This window comes from Mastigoproctus giganteus, chromosome 4 (genome assembly GCF_048544385.1).
Source record: "Mastigoproctus giganteus isolate SK-2022 chromosome 4, ASM4854438v1, whole genome shotgun sequence".
NCBI lineage: Eukaryota > Metazoa > Arthropoda > Arachnida > Uropygi > Thelyphonidae > Mastigoproctus > Mastigoproctus giganteus.
Genome location: NC_143578.1, coordinates 198,241,317 through 198,259,481, shown reverse-complemented (window position 1 = coordinate 198,259,481; position 18,165 = coordinate 198,241,317). Strand labels below are relative to the sequence as shown.

Genomic DNA, 18,165 nt, shown 5'->3' with positions numbered 1-18,165 from the left:
TCAGTCCTGTCGTGGTCAAATATTCGGTGCAGGCTTTGGCGTGGTGAGCTGCAGCATTATCGTGATGGAGGTACCAGGTGTCCATTCTTGACTTTGGCCACAGGTTCTTCATAGATCCAATGACTTTAGGCAGGCATTGTTCAGTATACCACTTAGCTGTGACTGTCTTCTGCGTGTCCAAAACGACACGTTCCACAATTCCACTCGATTTGAAAAATACAGCTATCATTTTCTTCTTTACAGATCGGGATTTTCTGACAATTACGGGTGTGTCGTCATCATCAAAGACCCAAACTTTGTTTTGAGCCTTGGTCGGCAGATCGTAATAGTACAGCCAAGTCTCGTCACCTGTCACGATGTTGTTCACATACCGAGATTGTCCCTTATCAAACTTTTTTAACATCTCCCGGCACCAAGTCACACGTTGTGTCATCTGCTCTTCAGTCAGTTGATGCGGCACCCAGAGAGAACAAAGTTTCTTCACGTGCAAATGATCTTGCAGAATCGAACGAATTGCTGGTGCATTTAGGCCCAAAGTATCTCTATCTGTTGGTAGGTCACTCGCCTGTTTTCGTCAAGCATTTTCCTCACAGCAGTAACGTTTTCCTCCGTAACTGACGTTCGTGGCCTTCCCGGCCTCTCAGAATCCTCCAGAGTGAAATTTTCCCTTTGGAATTCTCTATACCACCTGAATATCGTTGTACGATGTGGACAATCATCATCTAGTGCAAGAGTCATTTCTTCTAAGCACTGGTCTATGGTTAAACCACGCACAAAATTATACCGCAAAACTGTCCTTATCTCATTTCGTGACCACGATGCCATCGCAAGCACTTTACACTCTCACTACTAATGAATAACTGAGCCCATCGACTTGGCGCGGCGGCTACTATGCACGTATGAACATGTCTCAACATGCAGCAACAAGCAGCTTCCTGTGATTCATTGTTGCGTCATATTGCAAAACTTTCCTAGTACCCTTTGTATATTAACATTTCCTACATAAAGGAATATATTAAACATTAGATGACAGTGTATAAATTTCTTTAATGAAGGAAATCGTCAAAAATTTATACGAAAAACTATCAAGCATTTGTAAAATAAATAGAAATAAAAAAGTTTCTTTTGGACCACCCTGTGTATATATATATATATATATATATATATATATATATATATATTTAAATATATATCTGTATCTATGTATAATCTTCACAGGTGATATCACTTGTCTGATGCTAATAATATGGTGTTAAAAACCACATTTAATATACAAATTTATTTTTATACTACTTTTATATCTACTTGACTACATGTATGCATTGTTTTTTATATAATGTTTCATGCAGCGTTTCATGCAAACCTTTTTCGCATTTTTTTATTATTATTAATGTAATAAATAAATAAATTATTGTTTTTTCGTGTAGAACAGTAAATAAATTATTGATTTTTTTTTTGTATTTTTGAGCCTAAAAAATACTATAAAAGTATTTTTAGCTCAGAATATCGTTTTTTGATGCCTGTTATATAGAGGATCTCTAAAACAAAATGGAATAATAATTGCCAGATTTCTATTTCTCAGATTTTAGAGAAATTTGGGGTGGCTTAATAAAACTTTCTAAACAAACTAAATATAAAATTTTGTGAAAATCCATCTGCTAGAAAATCCAACGTCCCATTTCACCTATCCATTCCATCTAATAATTTCTCTAGTTCTTCGATAAATTTATTTAAGCTATCAACTTACACAAAAACAGATAGAAGTTTTTTTCCAGCAATGAACCACCTGCTGGCTAAAAATTTCTGTACATCTATTCTGCAACTGTCCCTCAATTTGAATTTATGCTCCCTCATGTGCATTGTCTGAGCAAAGAGGAAGAATTCCTTCAGAAATGAGCTTAATCAATCTACTCAAAGCCTTAAACACCTCACCGGTGCCTATTCTCCAGACACAGCAATTTGCAGAATACCTCTTTGTTGCCTCACTAATCTCACTGTTCTTCGCTGTCCAGCAGCTCGACATCTTTGCTAAAATGAAGCTTCCAGACCTGTATGGAGTACTCAAGATGTAGCCTGACCATTGCCTTATACATTGGGATAATCACTTCATTTTCCCTGATAGTAAAATTCATGTATATCATTGAAAAAACCCTGTGAACTGTCTTGGCAATTTGTTTGCACTGCTCAGAGAACTTCATATCACACTGTTCAATTATTCTTAAGTCTTCTTCATTATCCACTAACCTGAGTATAGTATAATATAGTTGGTATATTACTCTGATATTACTGCTACTACCCATATGCAGTACAGTAAACCTGGAACATAACCCCTGCGAATAGCGGGAGTTACGTTCCTGAGAAATGCCATGAATACTGAGTTATGGCTCCCATGGTAATAAAGGGGTTCTGTTCCAAAGTATGAAATATATAAGTAAAAAATAGTTTTTTTTTTTTTTTTTTTGGTAGTTGTTGGCGGATAGGCTTCTGTGGCCATAATGCGCCTCCCAAGGTTTTTGCAGTACTTTGATGCAAGCCCAAGGCGGGAATTGAACCTGCGACCTTTGAGAAAAACTAGTCTAAAATTTTGTCTACATATGTATTATCATTAATATAGTACGTGGAACACTTCCGTATGATACCCTCCAGAAATTAAAACGGAAAAAACGAAAAAATCGACAACTTACCGGTACATTAAAGTAAAATATAAATAATTAAATAATTAAAGTAAAATATAAATAATTAAATAATCAATTTAACACAATTCAAAATCAATTCAAAACAATTAAAATTCAAATTAACGCAATTAAAAGAATCTAACGAAAATATTCAAAACGATTTTCCTTCCTGAAGCAAGGAAAATCGTTTTGAATATTTTCGTTAGATTCTTTTAATTGCGTTAATTTGAATTTTAATTGTTTTGAATTGATTTTGAATTGTGTTAAATTGATTATTTAATTATTTATATTTTACTTTAATTATTTAATTATTTATATTTTACTTTAATGTACCGGTAAGTTGTCGATTTTTTCGTTTTTTCCGTTTTAATTTCTGGAGGGTATCATACGGAAGTGTTCCATGTACTATATTGAGGTAAACTCCTCTTATTAATTTACTAATAATATTATTATCAACGTAGAACATATTGAGTATTACAGCTCTGATTCATACTATCTAATATGTATTATCATAATATGACTATGTACATAGACAGTACATAGTGAAATGCAAGCATATGGCATCGAAATGAAAATAAGAAACAATTTAATATTAAATGTAATATTTATTAGAAATTTCAAACCAGCGTCTTTGTTAACTAAAAAACTTATCCCGTCAGTGCTGTCACCAGTTTCGCTAAAGTGTTTTGCCTTTTCACGAATAATGAGTAAACTTAACGGAATTTTATTTTGAGTTTGGTCTTCTATCCACAGATTTAAAGCTTTTTTCCATTTTTTTCTAATTTAACTTCACGAGTTACAGAGCAAATTTTTGAAGCAATTAGTGCATTTTCACGGACACTATGGCGATTTTTTTCTTCCGATTTCTTGATTGATCGTACCGTTGACTCATTGATTTTATAATGTTTTGGACTGAGGAGACACTTTCACCATTAGAGATATTATCTAATAACTCAATTTTATTCGCTAATGTCATCACCTTTGATCTTTTCACATTTCCCTTGTTATTCGTAACCATATTTTTGTACGGGTTAGAAAGAACTTGTCCAAATAAAGTCACTTTCTTCCGTTAACACACTCGAAAAAGTCTGTTTTACACTGCAAAACGGTAGATTTATCACTTTTGTAAGCATATCAGTTTATAAATTCATAAATTTATTCAATTTATAAGCATATAAATTAAAAGCAAGCGACGAAACCTTCCATGACAAGCGCATAACACATACTGAACAAGGATTAGCGAGAAACATCCACGCTCGCGATTTTGTCGTGAAGGTCGGCAGGGTTGTTAATGACAGTACATTGCTGCAACAGGATCTAGAAAAGTTGAGCAGATGGGCTGAGAGGTGGCAACTGAAGTTTAACATTGACAAATGTAAAGTACTGCATATGGGAAGCAGTAACCCCAAAGTAACGTATCAACTGTGTGGTACTACACTGACAATGGTAGAGAATGAAAAGGACCTGGAGATAATTGTGCAGGCAGATATGAAGTTTTCTCAGCAGTGCAGACAGTCTGCAAGAGTAGCTCATGGTGCTTTGTCAACGATATACAGGAATTTTTCTGGCAGGGATAAGGAAGTGATTATTCCCTTGTATAAGGCAATGGTCAGGCAACACTTTGAGTACTGTATACAGGTCTGGAGGCCCTTTTTAAGAAAGATGTAGTGCTGCTGGAATGCATACAGAGAAGGGCAACAAGATTAGTGAATGAACAAAGAGTTGCTCTTACAAAGAAAGGCTTAAGTTTTGCAAATTACAGTGTCTGGAAACTAGGCACCTGCGAGGTGATCTGATTGAGGTGTATAAAGCCTTGAATGGTTTGAGCATGCTCAATGCTGATGGGATTCTTTCTCTTGCTCAGAATAATCGCCTGAGAGGGCATAAATTCAAATTGAGGAAAGACAGTTGTAGGATAGATGTGCGGAAGTTTACCTTCTAAAACAAACTTCCATCTGTGGTAGAAGATGATAGTTTAAATAGATTCAAGGCAGAAGTAGAGAAACATTGGACCAAGTGGATGGGTGAAATGTTAGGGTTTTTTTTTTTTTTTGGCTGATGCTATATAAGCTTGCTTTCTTGCATCATGCGCCTTTACTAATGCTAATCTCTACCATAGACCTCTGCGTCACCTGATAATTTATATGCACCTGATGTGTGTGTCTGTGTGTATGTGTGGGTCTGAATGCATCACAAAAGGATGGCTGCAGGATGTGCAGAAATTTGCTTTCAGGTAGGGAGTAACAGATTTTTGGAACACACTTCCATCTGGTGTTGTGGAAATGGATAGTTTGAATAAATTTAAGGAAAGATTAGACGTGTTGTTGATGAGGGTTACAGACGAGTTTTTTTTTGGCTATTAAGCCTATATAAGCTTGCTTCTTTGTATCATCTGTTACCACTAATACCAATAGTATTGAATAGCTCTAGATTAATGCAAATTACCCCAAAATACTTGGTGTTCATAGCAATCTGTGTATTTGATATGATTTTTGTGCAAACTTTATATCTCTTTTAGTTGATGCCTTATTAATATATCATGTGTTTTAATATGAATATTATTTTTAATGTTTTTTATTATAGGCCAAAGAAATACCTGAACCTGTCTTTGATTTAGTAGACTGCAATCTAGCTGAAGTATGTTTTTACTCCTTTTTTACTATACTCTTTTATGGTATTATTTAATGAATTAACTTCAGCAAAATTTTTTATTTATTCTTGATTTGATTTTCCATGTTGGTATACTGCTTCACCACTTCTGGTTCATTCATAATGGTTTGTGTGTTTGATTCTGGTGGAACTTTATAAAGGGTTTTCATTTGATTATATATAGTTACTTTCAGGTTGAGATGTAGAGCTTTCTCATGAGAATTATTCTGGAGTTTTGTTCACATACATACTCACATGTCATATCACACATGTTCCATGATTGAATCTGTACACTCACAAAAGAGGTGTTTGTTTTTTGTTAACTTAATGTTATTATAAAAGATACTATTAAAACAGTTAAAGTTGTACATATCAATTGCTGCTGGATAGCTATATACAAGAGTGTAAAAAACAAACATTCTTTACTTTAGAACATACATGTTTCTAGATATAAATAAACTAAATATAAATAAATAAACTAAATATAAATAGCATTAGCATTAGTAGAGGCATATGATGCAAGAAAGCAAGCTTCTTCAGCATCAGCCAAAAAAAAAAAAAAAAAAAAAAAGCACAACCACTACTTTCATTTCACCCCTCCGTTCGTTCGAAATACCTGTCCAGCTGAGCCTTAAATTTGTTTAGGCTATCAACTTCAACAACAAGTGATGGAAGTCTATTCCACAAACCAACTGCCCGCTGGCTAAAGGCAAATTTCCGACATCCATCCTTCCTCCATTTTAATTTATGCCCTCTCAGGTGATTATTCTGAGCAAGAGGAAGAATCCCATCGCCATTGAGCATGCTCAAGCCTGCTCAAATAGTTAATTAATGCAAGGTTTTCTTACAGCAAGTAAGTTACTGGTATTCATGGGTGATGTAATGTTTTATTCAAGAATAAAATACTTCCATGTATAAACTTGGAATACTGTGCTCAGGTATGGAGACTACACCTAAAGAAAGACATTGTGCTTCTTGAAAGGGTCCAAAGACAGGTAACTCGCCTGGTGAGATCGGCAGAAGGGCATCTGTATAAGGAACGATATATATATATATATCGTTCGGGGAAAGGCATTCCGCCTTTCCCCGAACGATAAATTCTTCCACACACAGTTTGGACTTTCATTCATATGACTGAAATTGAAGGATACACATCACAACTGATGAAAAATATCTGCTTCCAGTATTGCTAGTGTTGAAGAACTTCATAAGATAAAGTTTGGAGCACTAATCTGTATTATGAAACTCCTGATGTAGTTGCACTTCTGAAGTTCATTTTTTTTTTCTGTTTATTTGAAGGAGCTAATAAGAAGTAGCTCGTATAAATGGACAGTATGCTGGAACACTAGGTAAAGAGAACCAGATCATGCCTTATTAGTTGGGTTGGTGATCAAGACGATCAGGATATTCACCTGGTCAAGATTACATTGTGGTCATTGATGAAGCGGCAACATTTACATTGGCGAAGAACAAAACCTTTTCCAAGTCACAGTGGGAAAGAAAAGACTTCTTTTCTTCACTCTAGGCTAGTTACGCTTTCATCATCAATGTCATTTCCACTATAACATATTTGATAGGTGTTGTGTGTTTGGTCTGAAATTCCAGTGTTGACATTTCTACACTTGCGCAATTCCACAGCACGACTCCTAATGTTATTGCGACCAAAACTATGGCTGGAATTCCTAAAGTGAAGTATAATGCTTCTCTAGACCAATTCCTTTCTAATTGAACTGTTAACTTCAAATGCCTTTGTGGGTTCCACAAATGACATTCATAATACCCAAATTGTTCTGCTTGAACTGACTCAATCTTAAGAGTACTGGTTATCTCTCGTTGGCCCCATACTTCCAAATGGGTTGTTAACAGCTCATTCGTCAGGGAACTTTTCTAGGTCACATTATCCAGAGGTGGAACATGTTTAAAAATACATTGTAGTTGAACGTTGTCTCCTAAACTTGCTTAGGAGACAACAGTGACCTAATTGAGACGGAGATGCGTTTTGCAATTACCCTCTGGCGGTCCTTTCACATAAATCAATGCTTCATCTCTCATTAAAGGATAACCTGGAATTTCTGCTACACAAGTGTAACGACCTGACGTTTGACATGACATCTTAGGGATTGTTAAGGTAGAGATGATACTGCTTTGAATAATCTTATCTTTAAAATACCATTTCACTATGAGAAGCAGTGACATTGTTGGGATCTGGTTGCACACCTTCTGAACTCACTCGGTGACTGAGATATGTGATCTCCTTCTTCAGGAACTCGAACTTGGATGGCTCCAGTTTTAGATCATACTGTCGCAGGTGCTGGAAAACTAATTCTAACTTCTCCATATGTTGGGGAAACATCTGACTTGAGACGATGATGTCATCAAGATAGCAGAAAATGGATTGTTTCTTCAGGTCCTGCAGCACAATTGCCATGGCTCTCGCAAACGTTGCTGGTGAGTTTTTCTTTCTGAAAGGCAATTTATTGAACTCATAGAGGCCATGACCTGTTGTGAATGCAGTTTTGAACCTGCCAGCAGGATGTACTGGAATCTACCAGAAACCGGATTGAAGATCTAGAGTACTAAAGAAACAAGCATTTCTCAAAAGATCCAGAATTTCTGTGATTTGAGGAATTGGAAAGTTATCTGCTACTGTTTTAGAGTTAAGCTTTCTGAAATCAATATACATCCTCAAAGAGCCATCCTTCATTTTCACCACGACAACTGGGGCACTGTAGGGTGAAGCACGGTGAAATTATACCTATGTCCAACAACTCAAAAGAAGTGCATCCAGTTGATATAGATGAACAGTGCACTGTTGAGTCAGATTGGTGTGACATAAGCACCGCGAAAGCAAAAATAAGAGTAGGAGTGTGTTATAGGCCTAATGACTCGAATGAGTACAATGAACAGTTGTACAGAGAAATAGAGTGGGCTAGTAAATCGGAATGTCTTATAATGGGGGATTTCAACTTCCCAGATATTGACTGGAACTTGTGGGTTGGGCACTCACACACTAGTCAGACATTTGTGGATTTATTGGATGATTGTTTTCTGCAGCAGCATGTTCGAGAGGCAACCAGAGAAAGTAATACTCTTGATCTGGTTATCAGCAGTGATCATTCATGTATTAGGAATTTGCAGATAAAAGAACCACTAGGTGACAGTGATCACAGTGTACTGACGTGGGATTTACTTAAATATTTAATTACAATCAGGGGTAAAGGAAAGGGTTTTTGCTTCCGTAAAGGCGAGTACAGTGGTCTCCGACAGTTTTTAAATTCTGTACGCTGGAATCAACTGATGATGTTACCAACAGTAAATTCTAAGTGGGAAGCATTCAAGGAATTAATCGTGGATGCTACGAAAAGTTTCATACCTATTAAGAAATATTGTTCAAGGTTTAGGCCTAAATGGTTGTCAAATGAACTAATGAGACTCATAACAGAGAAGAAAAATGCATGGGATGCATACAAATTAACACGTGACACAGAAGCTTATGATAGCTACAAGTTACAAAGGAGGTTAGGCGGGCGAAGGCAGATTACGAGAAATCCTTGGCAAAAGATGCTAAGAAAAACAGCAAGGATTTCTTTACTTATATAAACTCTAAAAGGAAGGGGATGAATCTGGTCCACTTGACATCGATGGTTCGACTGTTGATGATCCTGCTCAGATAGCAAACAAACTGAATGAGTATTTTGCATCTACATTTACACGTGAGGAATTATTAAGGTTTGAAAATGGCAGAAGGTTATCAAATTGTAGCAAGATACTTAATGATTTTGTAATAACTGAGAGCAAAGTGGAAGAGAAACTGTTGAAGTTAAATGTAAGAAAAGCACCTGGTGTGGATGGGATCTATCCAGTTATATTAAAGGAGGCGGCAAAGCAACTAAGCAAACCCTTAGCCATAATTATGAGAGCATCCTTTCCCACGGACTGGAGATGTACAAATGTATCCCCAATTCACAAAGGGGGATCGAAGGGTGACACGAGTAATTACAGACCAGTTAGTTTAACTTCTGTTCCGGCTAAAATAATGGAGTTGCTGGTTAAAGATGCATTGCAGGATCATCTAGACAAGACTGCAGCAATAATTCATACACAGCATGGGTTTGTTAAGGGAAAGTCTTATCTGACAAATTTGATAGGATATTATGATGTGGTTACAAAGGAACTGGATGCAAAAAATAATTTTGATATCATATATTTGGATTTCAGGAAAGCTTTTGACACTTACGCATGGAAGACTATTGTACAAATTGGAGCAGAATGGTATTAAGGGTCAGTTGCTACAATGGATAAAAGGATGGTTAAGTGGGAGAAGACAGAGGGTGGTAATCAGTGGGTGCTGCTCTTCTTGGACTAATGTTATTAGTGGAGTCCCACAGGGTTCGGTGTTGGGTCCACTGTTGTTTTGTATATTTATCAATGATATTGATGAAGGTATATCAGGCTTAGTGTCGAAGTTTGCAGATGATACAAAGGTTGGCAGGGTTGTTAATGACAGTAATGGCAATGTGCTACTGCAACAGGATCTAGATAATTTGGGCAGATGGGCTAAGAAGTGGCAACTGAAGTTTAACCTTGACAAATGCAAAGTACTGCATATGGGTAGAAGTAACCCCAGAGAAACGTACCAACTGTGTGGTACTACACTTAAGGTGTTAGAAAATGAAAAAGACCTGTGAGTAATTGTGCAGGCAGATATGAAGTTTTCTGAGCAATGCAGACAGGCTGCCAGGGCAGGTCATGGGGTTTTGTCAATGATATATTGGAATTTTGCTAGAAGGGAAAAGGAGGTGATTATCCTTCTTTATAAGGCAATGGTCAGGCCACGCCTTGAATACTGCGTACAGGTCTGGAGGCCTCATTTTAGGAAGGATGTAGATTTACTTGAGCGTGTACAGAGAAGGGCAACAAGATTGGTGAGGGGAATGAAGGGATCCTCTTATCAAGAGAGGCTTAAGTTCTGCAAATTGCAGTGGCCGGAGACTAGTAACCTGCGCGGTGATCTAATTGAGGTGTATAAGGCCTTGAATGGGTTGAGCATGCTGAATTCTGATGGGATCCTTCCACTTGTTCAGATTACGAACCTAAGGGGGCATAAATTCAAATTAAGAAAAAACAGATGTAGATTAGATGTGCGGAAATTTGCCTTTAGCCAGCGGGTTGTTAATTGCTGGAAGAAACTTCCATCTGTTGTTGTGGAAGTTGATAGGTTGAATAAATTTAAGGAGGAACTGGACAGGCATTTGGAGGGAATGATGTGATTTTTTTTTTTTTTTTTTTGGCTGATGCTGCATAAACTCATACATTTGCTTTCTTGCATCACATGCCACTACTACTACTATAACTCATCAACTTGTCTTTCTACTTCATTTTTTAAAGAATAAGGTGTACGATACGCACACTGTGCTACTGGAATCTCATTTATAAGCTTTATCCTATGCTGTAGAACTGTGGAATGACCTAATTGAGACGGAGATGTGGCAAAAACATCCCGATACTTATGTAGCAGTTGAGTTAGTTCCTGTCATTGAGAACCATTTAAATTATTTAGTTTGAAGTCTTTAATTGTCACTGGAGGCAACCTTTTGCCATTAACTTGTTCATCTGCAAAATTAACCTCACTCATTTTAATACATTCTATGTTGTAATTCCCATGCGTTTTGGCAGATGCAATGGTTCAGCAGAAACATTTGCAACTACAACTGTCACCCTTCTGTCCTGAGACATCTTGTCTAATGAACACCTAACGGCCAAGTCATTCCTGCCTACATTATTATTCGACTCTACAATTACTGTTTGCCCTGGGAGAAACTTGGAATCACACTGAACAGTTAGTACGGACTCGGTATTAGTTGGGATGATGTATTTAGATGTTAATTTCCCTATAGTGGGTTTTGTGTCACCTAAAATTTTCTCTCTAACTCCTATTTCTCTCATGCAAATGCCAAGTGGCAAAGATTTTAAAATTCTTCTCCTGGAGTCTATAAGAAAAGAACGTTGCCGTAAAATGTCTGAACCCAGAACTATTTTGTATCTAGGGCTTAAGACATCTGAGGCCACGAGGACATGTTCTGTAAATGTTTTTCCATCTAATGTTAAATTTACTGTAATTTTTGTGCGTAAAGGTACATTTCCCCCAATCTCACAAACAGTAACGTTGGGTGGTCTTTGTTTCAATAGCCTGTCATGTTGAATTTTGTAACTAGATTGGTAAAGGGAACAAAAGGGTGCTCATTTATGGAAAAGCTTAAGGTCTGCAAATTGTAGTGTCTCGAGACCAGGCACCCGCAGGGAGATCTGATTGAGGTGCTAAAAGCCTTGACTGGATTGAGTAAGTTGATTGTTTTTTTTAGCATTAGTAGAGGCACATGATGCAAGAAAGCAAGCTTATACAGCATCAGCCAAAAAAAAAAAAAAAAAAATCCCTTCTCATTTCATTGATCCATTCATTCCAAATGTTTGTCTAGTTCTGCCTTGAATTTATTTAAGCTATCAGCTTCTACAACAACAGATGGAAGTTTGTTCCAGCAATCACCGCTGGATATAAGGCAAACTTCAGCACATCTATTCTATAACTAAATTTCTGCAGTTTGAATCTATACTCCCTCAGGTTTGTAATCTGAGCAAGAGGAAGAATCCCATCAGCATTGAGCCTGCTGATGGGATTCTTCCATTGCCTTATACAAGGGGATAATCACCTCCTTATTCCTGCTTGCAAAATTCCTATATATATCATTGACAAGACCCCATGACCTACTCTGGCAGCCTGTCTGCACTGCTCAGAAAACTTCATATCTGACTGCACAATTACCCCCCAGGTCACTTTCATTGTCCACTGCCCTGAGTGTAACACCACCCAGTTGGTACATTTCTCTGGGGGTTACTGCTACCCATATGCATTACTTTGCATTTGTCAATGTTAAACTTCAGTTGCCACATCTCAGCCAATCTACCCAACTTTTCCAGATCCTGTGGCAGCAGCATACTGTTATTACTGTTATTAACAACCCTGCAACCTTTGTATCAACTTCAAAATTTGACACAAATTTGATATTGATATACCTTCATCAATATAATTGATAAATATACAAAACAACAATGGGCTCAACACTGAACCCTGAGGGACACCAGTAATAACATTATTCCACGTAGAGCAGTATCCATTGATTACCACTCTGTCTTCTCCAACCCAACCATCCTTTTATTCATTGTAGCAACTTGCCCTTAATGCCATACTGCACCAATTTGTACAGTAGTCTTCCATGTGTAACAGTATCAAAAGCTTTCCTGAAATCCAAGTATATGATATCAAAATTACTTTTTGCATCCAAAAAATAAACAAGATTTCCCCTTGACAAACCCATGCTGTGTATGAATTATTAATGCTGTCTTGTTTAGATGATCCTACAATGCTTCTTTAATCAGTGACTTCAGTGACTCCATTATTTTCCCCAAAACAGAAGTTAAAGTAACTGGTCTGTAAATCCTATTCATAGTTTTACTGATGATAGCACACTGTGTTTCATTTTCCGTTTTGACAGCCTATACAACTGTCAAACAGACTGTATAAGTATTTAGTAATGGCCGCATGGTGCAAGAAAGCCTATGGCTTATGCTGCACCAGCCAAAAAAAAAAAATAAAAAAATAAAAAATAAATAAAAATAATTAATAAAAGAAAAGAAAATTAAACCTATCATCCTATGCGCTTCCCTGACCCGAAGGTACTATCCAGATGACTTTTGAATTTCCCCAAACTGTCAGCCTCTACCACCCATGTAGGCAACTTATTCCAGTAATTTATAACTCGCTGGCTAAAATAAAACTTCCTGCAGTCCAATCTAAACATTTCTCCCCGTAACTTGAATTTATGTCCCCTAGTTCTAGCATCATTTATAATCTTGAAAATTTCGTCCTCATTCATTTTACTGATGCCTCTCAGAGCCTTAAACACCTCAATCAAATCTTCTCTAAGGTGTCTAGTTTCCAAACTCTGCAACCCACATATTTGAAGTTGTTCTTCATAAGGACGCCCTTTTGCCGATCTCACCAGGCGAGTTTCCCGACTTTGCACCTTTTCAAGAAGCTCGATGTCTTTCTTTAGGTGCGGTCTCCATACTTGAACACAGTATTCCAAGCATGGTCTAACAAAAGCCTTATATAATGGGATTATCACGTCCCTATCTCTACTTGGAAAAGTTCGATAGATCATCGATAGGACACCATGGGCCTTCCTTGCAACCTGTTTACAATGCTCAGAGAATTTCATGTCTGACCATATCGTAACACCCAAGTCCCTTTCCTCCAGTACTGGGTTTACTTGAACTCCACCATTCCTAAAGTCTATCTAGGTCTCTCTGAAGAAGCTCAGCTTGACAGTGATCATTAACTACTCTACCAATTTTAACATCATCTGCAAATTTAGACATTACGCCCTCTATCCCTTCATCAATGTCGTTTATGAAAATTACAAACAACAGTGGTCCTAATACTGATCGTTGGGGGACCCCACTTCTTACATCAACTCAATCTGAGGAATAGCCATTTATCACAACCCTCTGCCTCCTGCCGTCCTGCTATCCATCTATGGATTTTCCCAGTGATTTCAATCTGTTCCAGCTTATAAAACAGCTGCTCATGTGGGAGTGTAGAGTGTATTTAGTGTCAAGCGGTACCAGGGGTTTCCCCCAGCTCCGCGTTGCTTTCATTGTGCCGGTTCACTGGAAAGGCCAGAGATTTAAAAGTGTGTGGATATTGTATATGTATAGTGCTATGTACCGTTGTTCTTCTGGCCATTTAGCCGCTGGACCCCCTGCTGAGGCCCAACGTTGTCCACACTCAGCCCCGTGGAGGCAGGCCAGGTATATCAGCATTATAGCATTATAATTAATTACTCTGGCAGGTCCTGCCACCTAATTTCCTGAGATTTCAGTGGCTAGGACTTAAAAAAAAAAAAATTTGATCTTTCGCGTTGGGGGGTAAGAGTGCTAGGATTTGAAAGGCCGAAACTATTGCCAAACAGTAATTTGGACATGATTAAATTTGGACGTGTAGGGCAATCGCTTGTGTACAGATAGAGTAGGGGAGGGAGACTGAAGACTGGGGGCGAGAGACAGAAATATGGAGTCAATAGGGAAGGCGACCCCAATAGGTGTCAGTGGGGCATGCTCATGCCCCACCAGAAGGAAAAATGGGGGTGGCGAGGAAGGGAGGAGACAAGAGGACAGGCACCTTCCCCCCCTGCCAGGGAAGTGGAGTGGAAAGAAAGCCAGGAAAGAGTGCCCAGCTCGGTCGCCAATTGGCGCACTGGCAGCAAATCTGCTGTTTCAAGGTGGGGAAAAAGATATGGGTCCAACGAAGCAGTCGGAACCAGTTCCCCGATGTCATTCATTGGCTATGTGTCCATCCCGGTAGGTTGAGGTCAGTCACATTTATGGGTTATATACACGACCAGGGTAGTCTCGTGGAGTGTCTCTTTTGCATCCTGGATGGGTCTGGTCCGTTGATCCTGTTTCCATCATCAGGAAGGGTGGTCTAGTGCTGCTTATAGTCTGGTGTTGTGGAAGTTTAATGTCTGCTACAAGGCGTACTGTGCCCTTAGTTCCTGATCACAGAAGAGGTTCTTCTTCTGGCAAAGAGTTCCTGTGCAAATCTGGTGAGGTTCTTATATTCTTTGCTTGTGTCCAAGAGCTGATGCTCCTGGCCTCGCGGCACGTAGGTCAATCTTGTTATTAGAGTTCCACGTAGGTCCTCGTCGTTTGTACATTCGTGCATGAGGTGGGTCCAGCTTTCCGGTTCGCCACATGAATAGTTGGGGTCTTGGAGGAGGCCCAGAGATGTTAGTTTCTCGTTGAAGGGGACGTGACCCGTCAATAAGTAGGTGGCGTATAGGCCTGGGTGGAACCATACAGGTAGTTTTGGGGAAAACCTGTCTATATCAGGTATGAAGCGTCGTGTCACCTCTCCTTTGGTTGAGTCTGTCCACCTGTTTTGCCATTCCTGTTTTAAGTGTGCCAAGAGCCGAGCCTTTTCCATTTTTATATTGTGTGTGGGTTCAATCGTAAAGCCTGAGTAGGTCACAGAGATTCCTTTTGATATGTAGTATGCTAGTCCGCATCTGATCACTTCGAGATCCAGGGGTAAGGATCCAGTAAGAACCTGGAGCGCCTCCCATGCTCACAGTATTGCAGGCTCGGGTTGTTTTGAGCAATATTGTTCGTTGTGTTGAGTCCAGTATTCTTTTGTTGGTGGTCAGTCTGGTTCTATGGTACCATGTTGGTGCACCGTATGTGATCGCTGAGAGAAAAGTAGTCTTGTAGTATAGCAACATGGTTTGTTTACTCAGTCCCCAGTCCTTGCGTGAGACTCGCGCAATCAGGCCTGAGATGCGGTTGGAATGTGTGCTTGCTGTCAAAAATGATCCCGAGGTATTTCATTTGTTGGGAGAATTTGATTGTAGCGCGATTTATTTTAATTTGCGGTGGCCTCCTTATGTCCAATGTTCCTTTAAGCAAGATGGAAGTCGTTTTGGCAGGCGAGATCTGTAGAAAGTTCTCCGTAGCCCACCGCTGTAGAGTATACAGAGCTTGATTTGCTCGAGTCTCAAGTTGTGTCCTGTCATCTGCCGTCACAGTGAGAATTAAATCATCCGCAAATGCTTGGGTTACCACCTCCCCAAGGCCAGTGTTCAGAAAATCATCAAATACTATATTCCACAGCAGTGGACCGAGCACGGAATCCTGGGGGCATCCCCTGTCGATGTTCCTGCTGATCTGTTGGTATGGTACTTTCACTTCTATTTTTCGGTGTGAGAGGTAGCTTTTGATATTATTATAAAGGTTGCTTGGGACCTGTGCCATTCTAAGCCTGCCCAGGACGCTCGGCCACCAAAGTGAGTCGAACGCCCCGGCAAAATCCACTGCAATAGCGAGAAAGTACTTCTGTTGGCAATCATTCACTGATATCAGTAGGTTTCTCATCACATCGACAGTCGAGTGACCTGGACTGAGTCAAAAGCTTTGCTGAAATCTAAATAAACAATGTTGAAATTATTCCCTAAATCCAGCTTGTGAGTGACCCTTTCAAAATAGCGAACCAGATTTGTTAAATATGATTTTCCATTTACAAAACCATGCTGAGTATCCTTGAGAATTTCAATTCGATCCAACTGATCCTGAATTCCACCCTTGATCATTGTCTGCATGATTTTCCCTACCACTGAAGTCAGACTGACAGGTCGATAATTTGCCATTTCACTCTTAGAGCCACCCTTATGTGGGAGATACATTGGCACTTTTCCAATCCAAGGGAATCTCCCCAGAGTCTAGTGATGCTCGCATAATTGGCCTCAATGGTTCAATGCACTCACTTGCCGCCTCCCTTAAGATTATAGGGTATATTCCATTAACTCCAGGAGCCTTACTGGTCTGTAGGCTCGAAAGGTTTTCATTAAATAATCTTGCGAAATTTCAATATCATTAATTACATATTTTTCAACTTCGCTCCCACAATTTCCCATTGCCACAAAAGGTTTTTCATTTGTAAATATCGATGCAATATAACTGTTGAGTTCATCTGCAACGGCAGCTGGTGTATTTAATACTATCCCCTTTCCCTTACATAAAGGTCCGATCTGGTTTGTCCTGCTCTTCTTGGTATTTATATATGTGAAGAATTCCTTATCCCCCCCTCTTTGCTCTGTTTGCTAGTGATTTCTCATAAACTGCCTTTGCCTGTCGAATCTTTTCTGTGGCTCTATTACAGATCATCTTGTAGCTGTTTTAGGCTTCAGTACTTTTTATTGCTCTGTAACCTTTCCATGCCACCTTTTTCTGCTCAAGTGATGTGGCAACTTCACTATTCATCCAACTTGGAACCCTCCTCGTGGAGTATTTTTTTAATGGTAAATATGCATTCAAGGCATCTGTGATTAATGTTTTAAAAGCATACCACAGTTCAAATGTATTCATTCTCTGTGCGATATCTACCCAGTTAATAGAGGCCATGTAGTACCTTAAGGCATTGTACCTTAAAACCCATTCCTTTGCCTTTTACTGCTGCTACCTCTCTCGTCATCATCCACCGTAGAACTCCATGATCACTTCCTGCTACTGGTTCCTCTACTGTCAGCCCTGTTATGTCATCTGATTCATGGGTGATGATGAGGTCTAGAATATTCTTTTCTCTAGTACTTTCCCTGACATGTTGATACAAATAACAGTCATTTAGTTGATTTAAAAATTTTGTTCCCCATGTCGAGTTTCCTTCCCATTTACTCCAATCAATTAGAGGCAAATTGAAATCACCCACAATATGACATTGACACTTACTTGCCCATTCCATTTGCATGTAGAGGCTTTCGTCATAATCTTCACAATCACCTGGTCTGTAGATTACTCCTACTCGCATTATACCTTTGTTTCCAACTATCTCACACAATACAGATTCTATAGTAGCATGTGAAACGTCGGAATCTGGGAAAGCTATCGTCGCACTTAGGCTGCTTCTGATAAGAAGCATTACCCCACCACCCCCCTTCTATCTACCCTATCCTTTTTAAATACATTATACAAGCCATACTGAAACTCATCATCCCCAATTTCCGGGTGGCACCACGTCTCCATAAGTCCCATTTTGTCTGCGTTACTTGTTTTAACCAGCAGTTCGAATTCGCTCATTTTATTGATGATACTTCTAACATTACTATATAAACAATTAAGACTTACTGTTCTTGTATATTTAACAACCATAACACAACCCTTGAATTTTTTAGGCTCTCTTCCCTGGCATTAGCTACTCGCTCACTTGAAATGTTTCTGCCCCCAGAACATCTAG

General features: G+C 38.8%; 1 protein-coding gene across 1 annotated transcript in view; it reads left to right on the top strand.

Moving 5' to 3' along the window:
• The window catches only part of LOC150087314 (E3 ubiquitin-protein ligase LRSAM1-like), a 149,941-nt gene that overhangs the window by 70,306 nt on the left and 61,470 nt on the right, over positions 1–18,165 (top strand). The window contains exon 3 of the mRNA XM_090372444.1: positions 5,259–5,312. Coding sequence (XP_090228570.1) covers positions 5,259–5,312 — 54 coding nt within the window. The remainder of the gene's footprint in view (positions 1–5,258; positions 5,313–18,165) is intronic.